The 12,460-nt window shown below is 41.5% G+C and overlaps 2 protein-coding genes and 1 long non-coding RNA gene across 3 annotated transcripts; 1 reads left to right on the plus strand and 2 right to left on the minus strand.

Annotated features, from left to right (window-relative positions):
* Positions 1–1,152: 1,152 nt before the first annotated feature.
* Positions 1,153–5,462, minus strand: slc52a3-2a (solute carrier family 52 member 3-2a). Its single transcript, XM_068711403.1, has 3 exons — positions 4,450–5,462; positions 3,034–3,157; positions 1,153–2,909 (listed from the first exon to the last, which is right to left on the minus strand). Exons 1-3 carry the CDS (start codon positions 5,460–5,462, stop codon positions 2,700–2,702), a joined length of 1,347 nt encoding a protein of 448 aa, XP_068567504.1. The 3' UTR covers positions 1,153–2,699.
* Positions 5,378–10,453, plus strand: LOC137872899 (uncharacterized). The gene is made up of 3 exons (XR_011102902.1): positions 5,378–5,444; positions 5,936–5,997; positions 10,372–10,453. It is a non-coding gene; the product is annotated as an uncharacterized lncRNA (long non-coding RNA).
* Positions 7,796–12,399, minus strand: slc52a2 (solute carrier family 52 member 2). Its single transcript, XM_068711404.1, has 4 exons — positions 12,189–12,399; positions 10,367–11,213; positions 10,151–10,274; positions 7,796–9,756 (listed from the first exon to the last, which is right to left on the minus strand). Exons 1-4 carry the CDS (start codon positions 12,316–12,318, stop codon positions 9,544–9,546), a joined length of 1,314 nt encoding a protein of 437 aa, XP_068567505.1. The 5' UTR covers positions 12,319–12,399; the 3' UTR covers positions 7,796–9,543.
* Positions 12,400–12,460: the final 61 nt, after the last annotated feature.

The raw sequence follows: 12,460 nt of genomic DNA on the forward strand, positions 1-12,460 counted from the left end.
GAGTAATATCTAAGTAATATTGATAACAATTATTATAATACAATTAAAAATAATTAAATAATAATAATGAAAACCCAAATTTGGCATCTATATCAGATGGCTATTTTCACCAGGCCTGACAAGTGTGCAATTTGCTGAGTTTTGGAGTATGGCAAGTCCCCCAAATATGCACCCAAAGTTGAAAAATATAAATCAGAATAATAAGAAAAACAATAATAATCCTTTGGTTTTTAATAGGGCCTTCGCGGCCCGAAGTTGTCGGTTGCTCGGGCCCTAATGATTGTTAGTATTAGTAGTAGTGATAATAATGTTATGATAATGATAATAATCATGACAGCAACAATAATATTAATAATAATAACTTTATTTGTATTCAATCCTTTAATACAAGAAATGCAGCAATTGTGTTTTACAATAAAGGACGGACAGAATGAATATATATAAAACATAGTACCTTGGTAGGTCAGAAGTAAACAAAGACCCTCCCAATTTCCCGCCGGATGCAAATTCAGTACAGGTCTCGATTACACCATGACAAGAATTCTTTGTAATCTGAGCTTCCCTGCGCTTTGTTGACGTAGACAGGCCGGTCGCGCGTGCCTTTAAGTGTATGTATCGGGCAAATTCTTTTAGCTTGTTTTTGGCAACCATAAGTAACATGAGAGGGTAAATAGAATCAAACACATTTTTAGGCGACCAAAAAATGCTATAGTTAACTTTCATGAACTAAAAAGGGTTAAAGTTCAAAGAACATGGACAACTCCCAAGACCGGACAACGCCGTGGTAGCGACCTGTCAATCATAAGGTAGCCCCGCCCTAAAGCATACCCTGCTTTATGGTCTATTTGACTCTAAATGGATCATAATTTACTTAATTAATATCATGCTGTATTAAAGAAGACTTGGAACTAGAGATTGAGACCATAAACTCATGTTTACTGAGGGAATACATCAAGAGAGAAGTAGAGTCATTTTCTCATATTGGCTTCACTTTTCACACCCGGGCCTGAACGCCTGGTTTAGTGTATGTGAGCGTGTCCTACTGGCCAGCCCACTGCCACCGCTCTGCACTACCATCATACGGCGGTTACAGCTGATACGGCATTGCAGCGGAAGCGTAGCGCCCACCCGCCCAGTTCCCCCTCAGGTAAACACCGTTATCTCTGTCAGCACTGTTGTTGTTTGTGCGGTTAGCTATCAGCATCTTTAGCTGCTAGCCGCCGCCATGTTGAGAACCGTGTGCAGGTCAATTTCGACTTTAGCACCTTTAAAGTGAAAAAAGAAAGCCAGATGATTTTTCTTTGAATTTTCTTCTACTAATATGAATAACAAATGGGACAATGCTTATCCATCTCTTGAACGCTGGGTTAAGCTAAATTGACCTGTATGTAAACCAAACAAGTGTATTCTTACATCATCTGATTGTAGAAATCTGGTAATAAGACTTGAAATGCATGATGGACGTTCAGCCATAACAATAATGCTTTGATGGAGAAATTATACCATTGTTTTAATAAGGAGCCACGGCAGGTTAATGATCAAATAATTCATAATTTTTGCCGGTTTCTTCCAAAATGAAAATCAAAGAATGAATAATGGAGTATGGAAATTATATGATGATATGAAAATAATGTGTAAATTAAGAGGACTTCAGATTTTAGAGAAGATTTTTATCTTGTAGGCTATTTTTTTTAGAAAACTATACATTTTACAACCAGAAAAAAAATATTATTTGATGGTTTTAGGTTGAGCTGTATAGCCACGTCACCAGACTTTGTCCTGGTGGCCACTGTACGTGGACAAGCCATGTCTTTATACCGTTGTGTCCCTTTGCTCTGCAGGCTGTAAGTTGTCCCAGTCAGGTCGACATATAAAGAAGTGCGTTGTGTTCTTTCAGTAATGTTGGGATTATATCTTTATAGTGTAATGTCATACCATGCAATAAACAATATGATTATGGCACATGTAAATAAAAAAACAAAACAATATTGTGATTGCAGAATTATTATGTTACTGCTTATTTGTCAATTCAATGGACTTTTGCTCCTGGCATCAAACATCAAGGTAAAAAGGTGCTTTATCCCGAATAATTGTAGTTCTGGCTATATAGCACAACCACACATACAGCTGTCAGGGTAGCTTCATACAGTGGTGGATTATGAATAAGTACATTTACTCAAGCCCTGTACTTAAGTACAAATTCAACGTACTTGTACTTTTCTTGAGTTTTACCATTTTATGTTATGTACTTCTCCTCCACTACATCTCAGGGGTGAACATAGTATACTGTTTACTCCACTACATGTCCTACTGTCCAGGAAAAAAATACAAACATATGATGATCTGATAGAATATGATGCATGTAGATGTAGCCTGTAGATTAAACTATAGCCAGCCGGATATGAAGGATGCTGCAGTAATATTAATCCAGACACATCATAACACTGACAGGGAACATTTCACTGCACAGCGAGCACTTTTACTTAAGTACGGTTTTTGAATGTAGGAGTTTTACTTGTAAGTGTTGTATTTTATACTTGTATAACTAGTGTTCATCCTGTCTGCAGCAGTGCGGTCTGTACGGCTACATTATAGCTTTTCTTGTAACAAATGACAAAAAAAAAATGGTGGTAAAAGGAACATAACATTAATTTGTCTCCTCCGTTGAATATCTCTTTTCAAACACGGATGTCGAGTCTTTATTGGCATTTCGTGTTGCACGGGTCCCCGGATGAGAAGAGGCCGTACACGCTGACCACGGGGAACATGGTCACGGCTCCCAGTAGGGAGCCCAGCTGCACTACCGCTCCGCACCACACGAGGGCGCCGTGGCCCTCGTCGCGCAGGATCAGCCCGATAATCACCTTCACGTAGGACAGAGTGAGAATAAACAGGACCCAGGCCAGCACCTGGTGGAGGGAGACGGAGGTGAGTTTGAAACCTACAATTAACTCCATGTTGGTTGCCTGCATGTGGTGTTTCAGTAACACCCACGCGAGACAGGTAAGCATAGCCGAACAGTGTCCCACTCACAATGACGACGCCGCCGGAAGTTTCATTAACCAGCAGCGGACACGGACTCAGCGCTGCCATGCCCATTATATAAGCTCCGACCCCGCTTCCTGTCACCGTGAGAGCGCCCATCAGCAGCAGAGATCTGCGGGGAAATGACACATTACTCTTTAGCACCATGTCAAGTTTATAGTCTTCAAAAATGTATTTTCCTACTTCTTCCTCCAGAAATTTAAAATCACTGACTGCGAAGATTCTGAGAATGTCAACGGAAACAATTAGTAGATTCATTAACTGGCAACTGTTCTGGTCATCACATTGAGTTATTTTAGAGACATTTTCTACATCCAAATGTTCCTTTCGAATGTCTTTAAGGGTTTAAAGTGTGTGTTGCACAAACAAGTGGTTTGAATGTGTCACCTCAGGCTCTGGGAAAACTGCACAAAACTATTTAATTAGTTGCAGCTCTACTGGGGTGCTCAGAGAATGATACAGTTTTTGTGTCATTTTGATGAGCACATTGTCATCCAAACAACGGAATTAGTCCTTTAGGTTTATGTAGGTAGAGATTGACATCATAATATTCTACACAATTTCTTCACACCTGTGAATGACAATTTATTCAAACCTGTGAAGTTTTAAAAAGGAAGTTGCTTTATTTATTTCTAAATTTAAATTTAAAGGATGTTCATTTTGCCGTGACCTGAAGGCATTACGTTTCCATGTTGTTCTCGTGCGCGATATCTCAGGAACACCTTCAGGGAATCTCTTCAAATTTGGCACAAATGTCCTGGACTCAAGGATGAACTAATTCAAATTTGATGGTCAAATGTCACTTTTTGGCCATAAATAAAGAATTCCTGTGCTAATTGCATAGACTGTGGACGTAGTCATCGTGACGTCACCCATTAGTTCGTGGACTGCCGTTATGAAGCCTCGAGAGCAGCGATTTGGTCGTCGCCATCTTGGCTTTTTTGCAAGCAATGAATGGAAGTGTCAAAGCATACCCTGCTTTATGGTCTGTTTGACTCTAAATGGATCATAATGTACTAAATGAACATCATGCTGTATTGAAGAAGACTTGAAACTAGAGATTGAAACCATAAAGTCATGTTTACAATGTTTACTGAGGTAATAAATCAAGTGAGAAGTAGAGTCATTTTATTATAGACTTCTATACAACCAGACTTCTTTTTGCATCTGGAGGAGACTCGACTGACTGCTGGTCAGTAGAGAGAATGCAAGACTTGGACACAAACTCCAACTTGACTGGTTGGTGGAGTCGGTAATTCTAGTTTCTCATGCAAACTGAGGGTCTAGGATAGAGGGTCTCGCAGGCTGCCCAGATTATTATCAATAATCTTTAATAGTTATTATTAGCTTCGAGGCAAACTGACTAATGTAGTGAAAAAAAGGTATATCAAACCACACACTGACCTTACGGGGAAGAACATGGCGATGAAGCAGGCGAGAGGGTTTGCCACAGCAGCCATGGTGGCTGATAAGTGATAGGTGTTGTTGCCGTACGGCAGGCACGAGTAGGACTGCACCGAGGGAAGCACCACGTTGGTCAGCGCGTTGGCCCAGGCCAGGATCACAAAGATGTAAAACACCTGCGTCCAGCTGTACGAGCCGGTACCGAAGCTGCTCCTGCGCTTCTGGCTGGCAGGTCTGTACGGATCCATCATGGGCTTCTGCTCCGCCCACTTCCTGTCCCTCTCCGACTTCTCCTTCCTGCCATTGGTGTATCGACCGCTGGGGCGCTCCCTGGCCACTGACGGGTGGTAGTTCAGCAGCAGGAACGCCACCAAGCACACCAGCATCATGGCGCTGAGGAAGAAGAAAAACACCTCGGCGGAGAAGTTGGCCGGCTGATACTGGGCCCGCAGGTCAAAGGTCACGGAGCTGTCGGAAGAGTTCAGGGTGTGATTGAAAGACCCGGTGCTGTTTATGCAGTGGACCACTCCGACCCCCTGGATCAGAGCCACCAGGGCAGGCAGCAGGCCGCTCAAGCCCTCCCCAATGTAGTACGTGGTCAGGTACCGAGCCTTGAGACGCATCATGAAGGGGAGGAAGGTGACGGAGGAAGTGCAGTCGACGGTGGCGAGGAAGAAAGTCAAGACGAGCAGGGCCACGCTGCGAGGAGCGCCCGCCACCACCACGGTCTCCTTCCAGAAGAAAGCCAGCAGGAAGCTTGCGGCGGTGCCCAGGCCGATGATCGCGTATATGACGGCCGCTTCGTTCAGGGCGCCGGGCCGGAAGCGGTGCATCAGGGTGACGAAGAGGGGCCCGACGTTGGCCATCTGGATGAGGACGGAGAGGTACGAGGGCAGGTACCAACCCTCGGGGATGTGGGGGACGACGAGGGGCAGCTCCACCCACAGGCCGTTGATGGAGACCCAGGAGCCCATCCCGAACAGACACGCCAACAGGTGGGTGAGAAGGGACATGTTGGAGGTGTGTTTCTAGTGCTAGGAAACAAATAAACATCCATTAATTATGGTTAGTTTCATCCCAACTTTATCAAATGAACTCTGACCTCAACCAAACTACTATATTGATTGCTATGAACTAATAGAAATTGATGGACCTTTTAAAGTATTATAGAGTAATCTTGTAATTAGATTAATATATATATATATTTTTGGCATATGAACGAACTACAATCTAAAGGCCCCTACAGAAATTTTTGCAAATCACACCCAATCAAGATGTATGTAAAGACAGCATTTGTGGTTAATGCAAAAGTTGTGGGGACAAAAGGCTGGTCCACACGAGGTTAACCATTAAGACCCGGAGTTAAACGTGCTTTTAGGTCAAGGATGGGGTAAATTGGGAGTAAGGATGGTTACAGTTAAAGTAATGCAATGTTTTCCTAAGTGACAAATTATAAATAAAAGTCTGTTTGTTTCTTTCATCACAGATGGAAGGAAATTCATCTTCGGATTGACTGCATCATCGCAGCAGCAAAGAATGAGGATTAAAGTGAGTACAAACGATAAGATAAGTGAAGACAATGTCAACGGTAAACTCAACATCACAGATTAATGTGTTACCACGAGATAGCATCCCTCCTCCAGCACTTGTTAAACGGCGCGATGTGTGACTTGATCCTGCATTTGGTTAATGTTTACTGTCTTCCTGTAGCTCTTGTTCTGCTAGCTGCGAAATTAACGCCGTTTGATTTTGTGCAGATTTCTCCGTCGGCCACGTGAGCAGAAACGTGATTTCATCCACGTCCGGTTGTTTTCTTCTGATCACAGGCAGGGTGTGGGTTAAACCCGCCTAAAACACCAAGCATACAGCAAAGTATAACAAGGCCACCTACTGCTCTGGTAACTGTTACATAACCTGAGAAAACATCTGAGCGGTGCATTGTTTATTGGGAAAAGAGTCTTTGATCAGAGAAAAAGAAAGCGTCAGAAAAGTCCTCAAAGCAGAATGTTAAACAAAAAGAAGAATTATCTGTTAGATCTTGGAGCACAATCATGATTTTTAGTTAAAGTCATATTCAGCGTATAGACATTAGAATATTATGTAATCATCAAATAAACATCTACATGTTTTGATTGATATTCTGTTCATATCAGATTAGAAAAAGAGTTTCCCTGTTGCACACATCATTTTAAACCAATTAAATGGATGAAATGCATCCCTGCAGATACTCACATGCTGCTCGGTGGAGAGTTTGGAGTTTTCTGCAGAGAAAAGGAAGCCAAAGTCCTTTGCAGTGAACTGTGTGTGTGTGTGTGTGTGTGTGTGTGTGTGTGTGTGTGTGTGTGTGTGTGTGTGTGTGCGTACCAAGGGATTAAACCTTCCTCGGAGGCGAGTGGGTGTGAGAACATGTAGCCAACCATGACACATGTCTGGTTAACCGCTCATTGTCTCAACCTCAAGTACCTTCACTGCCTGGACTTTGAGGATGATCAGTAAACATCACATGTTGTGTTTTACAACTTTTTTGTTTGTTTTTTTGCCTTGAGGCGTTTCTTTTTTTATTTTCTATGACTGAGACGCATTCAAGAATTTGTTAATACTGCTTAAGGGGATCATGGGAGCAAGAGGTGAACATGGGTGTTTAGACAGTTCAGCTACATGTTTCATGAGGGTGATTTAAGACGGACAGTTTATTACAAAAAACCTATTCACTAAAAATAAAAAAAGGAGTAATATAATGGTATGTAAACAAAAATCCAAATGACCAAAAGCCAATCTGTGTTTATTGAATTGATCAAGTGAGTCATCATTTGTCCAATATTTAAAGGAAAAGTTCAACATTTTTGGGAAATAGTTAGTGGTGAATTATCAATATCCCTCTCATAAATGTCGGTTCAAATTAAGGCAACAGCCAGTTAGCTTAGCTTAGCATAAAGACTGGAAACAGGGGGAAATGGCTTAGCTAATTGTTCAAAGTCCACCCGACTTAGAAATAGTCTAGTGAATTCCCCTCGTGAAACCACAACCTGTCTTAGTTTCACTTTGATTTTCATAAGAATAAAACAAATGAGATAAAACATGTTCATTAAAGAACTTTAGAGACAAAGCCAGGCTAGCTTCCCCCTGTTTTCAGTCTTTATGCTAAGCTAAGCTAACTGGCCATATCTTCATAATTTGCATACAAACATGAGTGATATCAATCTTCTCATCAAACTCTTGTCTTCCCAAAATGTCGGCACTATTCCTTTATTATCACATTTTGCGATGTTCTTTAATATGTACTTTATTTAAATATACACATGTTTATACTTTATTCTCATAATTAATAAATGGAAACTAGTCCAAATTCTTCAGATCAGTAGCTTTATTGTTTACCAATTATTTTATAGACTTCATAATGCACTTCAACATCAGCAATTTGAAAATCAATAAAACTAACTCCACGTAAAATGGTCAGTCAGTAAGTAAAGAAAAAGCTCCTCAATCGCTGAACTATTCAAACAACCAGTCCATTTACAGTCAGCTCCGAATTAAAAAAAACAAAAAACCTAAAATGAAGGCGACGTTAAATACTTTTCCTCTGTAAACTTCCGTAGAGTTCAATGAAGTTATTAAAATGGATGTAGTGTAGCAGCATGGTTCATAGATTGCCTTACAAGGTAGAAGAAGTACATAAGACATCAATCATTATTTTAGACTGATGACACAATCCCTTTGGAACTGTTAACCATTACTTTGGTTGACCAGCTGTTCCTTTAAGATGACATAACATTACTGTATTTGGAATGAATAAAAATCTCCCAAATGACGAGTAAATGAACTATAATTCTAAAGTATAAAACATTATCAGAACCACAATCAAATCCAAAGGAAATTCTGAAGTTCAACATTTTTCAGGCACAGAAATAAATTTGGCATGAAATCAAGTCACTGCATTTATGAACTGTACGTTTAAAGTATCTATGTTACAAATTATACACTTTTCATAAACGCTGACTCAACTAAATTGTATATGACTGACGAAACTAAATAAAATCATGTTCTATGCTTACAGTGGAATCAAAGCGAAGAGGTAGACAAACATTAGAAAATAGTCACTAAAAAAAAAAAAACCTCCTTCTTTCCATGCTGTATGGATTTTATGGATGGGGTCTGTAGTGAGGCCTGTCACAATAATTACCATATTGACTTCTCGTACGATTTTAATATCGTCATTTTTTATACAATATATGGATATGATCTTGTTCATTTTTCAGACCTCGATATTGCCCGTTGTGTTTACGCGTGTTTGAGCAAACATAATGCCAGAGGCTTTGAAAACGGTGTTCCCACCATTAGAAAACGATCGGCATTGTGCAGACATTGCACATTTAAACAGAGCCCAAGAGTCCATTTCATTTATTGTTTTGATTTTTTAGTTTTAGCTTATTTATTTTGAATATTAAATTATTATTTTTTTACATTTCAATTCCAGTGTCTGAATTGCTTACATTTTTTTTTTTAAGTTAATTGCTTTTTAAAAGGGTGCACTTGCATTATTATGCTTTTATATTATCATTATATCAGTGGCATGGAATTGACTTAAAATGACAATAAATTTCACAACTATTTCTAGGAATATATATATATATATATAGTCCAAAGAAATGAGTTACTGTGAAAGGCCTGTCTGCAGTTTGCAACTAATAGTGTGAGTATTTGTCATTAATTATATTGAGCAACAAATGTGGATGAATAAGTGAATGATTGTGTCCCTGAGTAAACAACTTTTCTCGTGGTCTGTTGTTGTGGGGGAAAAAAATCCCTCAGCTGGTTTTTGCCACAGAGATTCAAAATACCACACAAAGCACTTGTGGTATTACTGCATCATATGCATTTTACATCCCCTTGGCCAATGTGCAGCATAACAATGCTTCCATTATCTAGGAATGTTTTCACAGGCCTCTGAATCAGGAGAGGACAGATCTGGTCCTTCACCCTGGAGCCCCCAAAAACTGGGTTAAAACAGTCAGTTCACATGTTGGATGAATGGGAACTGTGTCTATAAAAAAAATTAAAAATACAGAATTCAGAAAAACATTACATATGTCAGTCCTACAAAGGGCAGTTATCCACACAATCTTGAGCCTGCTGGAACACTTTGTAGACGTTGACCAAAGGGAACATGGTGAGGGCTCCGATAAGGGAGCCGGCCTGGATAGAGATGCCGCACCACAGCAGGGCGGCGTGACCCGCCTCGTGCAGCAGAGTCCCAATCACCACCTTCAGATAGGAGTAGAGTCCCGTGAAAATGATTCCAGAGGTGACCTGTAGGGGGCACAAGCAGGTAGCTGAAATCAGAGGTGGACACGGTGAACAGGGAGGAAAGAAACAGACGAGGCTTTGGCTTCTGTGTTTTAAGGATCTGATATGACTAATATCAACTGTGTGTTCCAATACCTGTACTAGCCTACTGTTAAGTATGTGCTGTGTCCCAATACATAGTATATTCAAATGCAGTATGCAAAAAATACCAGGCTGTTCTAGTACATCTAGTGACATTTTGCAGTACGCAAGCCGGCTATTCTGACCCACAATCCTTTGCGCAGCAGATATATGAGCAAGTACAAGGTGCCATGTTGTGAGGAAGAAGTATGGCCCAGTTGAAAGCATTCTGCATGCAACAGTATACCCAGCTTTAGAAATATGTATTACTACTCACCACTAAGGCCACGCCAGCGGGGGTTCCCAAAAGTGGAGGGCAAGGGCTGAGTGCTGCTAAGGCCATGAGATATGCAGCAAATACTCCTCCTGCTAAAGACAAGAGGCCCAGACCAGCAGAGGACCTGGAGGACAGCAACGGGGCCCATTAAAAAAACGTGTCTTACACATATCTTAAAAGTAATGCAGGTGTTCAACTTCTCTTATATTCTCTCACCTCAGGACAACAAACATAGCGAGGAAGCAGGCCAGCGGGTTGGCTATGTTGCCAAGGACCACGGAGAGGTGAAAGGTCATGAGTCCATAAGGCAAACAGGAGAAACTCTGCACGGACGGTAGGACCCCGTTGGTGAGGGCGTTGGAGACGACGAGCAGCGACAGCAGGTAAATGTTCCGCCGTGTCCAAAATGTCTGCGGCGGTTCCTCCACCCACACCTGATCCTCAGACACCGGCGTCCCCCCGTTGTGCAGCGGGTGCGTTTCCTCTCCGTTTTTTGCCGCTGCATTGTCAGCCTCCTGTTGCGGTGCATTTTCCTGCGACCTCGTCTGCCGTTGCATCAAAACCTGGAAGCTCAGAGCCGAGATTGACAGCATGACACACAGGAACCAGAAGAAGTTCTGCGCCGGAAAGTTCTCCTTCAAATACTCCGGGTGCACCGTGCCATTCGCAGTTTTGCACTCCAGCTTGCTAACGCCTTGCCCTAAAGCCACAACGCATGGGAACAAGGCACTGAAGCCCTGACCGATGAAGAAAGTACGAATATACTGAGGGGGGTAGCTAAACATGAAGGGCAGGAAGGTGACGTTGGAGGTACAGCAGACCAAAGACAACACAAAGGTGAAGAGCAGGAACGGCAGTGACCTTTCCGCTCCGGCTATCGTGACGGTGTGCGACCAGAAGACGGCCAGAAGAGCGGACGTCACGACTGCCAGCGCCTGGATGCAGTGGATGACCAGGCGCTCGTTTAAACGTCCCGGAGCGCAGTGGTGTGTGATGGTCACTGCTATTGGACCGATGTTCCCAAACGCTATCAGCACTGAGATATAGGCAGGCAGGTTCCACTCTAAAACAAGGAAAGACAATGATCTGTATAGGTTTAAAAAAACATCATATTCACTATAGTTTTTACATCTTAAAATTAAACAATGTGACAATGTTTTTTGTATATGCAACTGTTATCAGATACAGTGACAAACTTATTTTATATTACCCATCCAGCATTTTTAGTCCATTTTTAGACTTCTACTTCTCTTGTTAGTGATACTTCATAAAGTTTGGATTTCTTTCAATAACAACACATCGACAAAAAAGTTAAATAAAGGAATCTGCTTGCAAGACATGTAACAGCTGTAAGGACCCATTGTGTCTTTATTGTTAAATAAATCATTGGATTAATTAATCTTACGAATGGATTGACCTGTAAGCAGTATGTTCAATGTGTGGCTGGTGGAGGTGCTGTTATTAGTTAATATAACGTTAATCTGACCATAACAATAATACATGTTTTAAACTGAAAACATGCTTTGTAACTACAGCTACCAAATACATGTAGTGGACTAATAAGTGTTATGTTCCCCTTTGAAATGTACTGAAAAGACATGAAGTAACGCCTTCATTAAATACGTTTAAACTACAGGAACACCTGCTTGAGTTGAGTACTCGAATGATTTTATTCCATCACTGGAGAGAGGAAACGTGTGTTGTTCTGTTTTTATTAATAGATACTATTAACGTTATACTCGTAACTGCAATGTCTTTTACATATTTACATTTAATGTTGGTTTTTCGTAATCCTGATATGAGAAACCATCACAATAGTAACGTTACACCTGCAGTAAACCTACAGTTAACGTTAGCTAGCTAGCTAACTAACTAACGTCGCAGGGTTTCGGCTCACGTTAACTGAAGACACCACCAAATATTGAATAATAAAGCAAAGGGTTCAAATGAGGTGACTATGTTATAACAACGGATATAAACTAATAGGCCAAATCCAGATAAGGTGAACGTCTGTTATCTCTCGGAGCGGACCACTGACCTTCGGGCAGCACGTTGACCAACACCGGGAGCTCTAACCACAGACTGTTGACGGAAACCCAGGAGCCCATGGCGAACAGAGCCACCAGCCCGTGGGTCACCGCTGCACTGCTCCACCAGCTACCGGACATGGTGCCGCTTACTCCGGCCAAAAGAACGTACACAATGCTGATAACAAGTTCGGGTTAAACAATGAGTGCGTTCTTCCCATTCACGCCGCCCTTACTTGAAGAATGGTGGACACTTACGCAAAGTTCCCGCCCCTTGTGTTGC

This window comes from Cebidichthys violaceus, unplaced genomic scaffold (assembly GCF_023349555.1).
Source record: "Cebidichthys violaceus isolate CVI_PGR_0920_01 unplaced genomic scaffold, fCebVio1.0.p SCAF_16, whole genome shotgun sequence".
In the NCBI taxonomy this organism is placed as follows: domain Eukaryota; kingdom Metazoa; phylum Chordata; class Actinopteri; order Perciformes; family Stichaeidae; genus Cebidichthys; species Cebidichthys violaceus.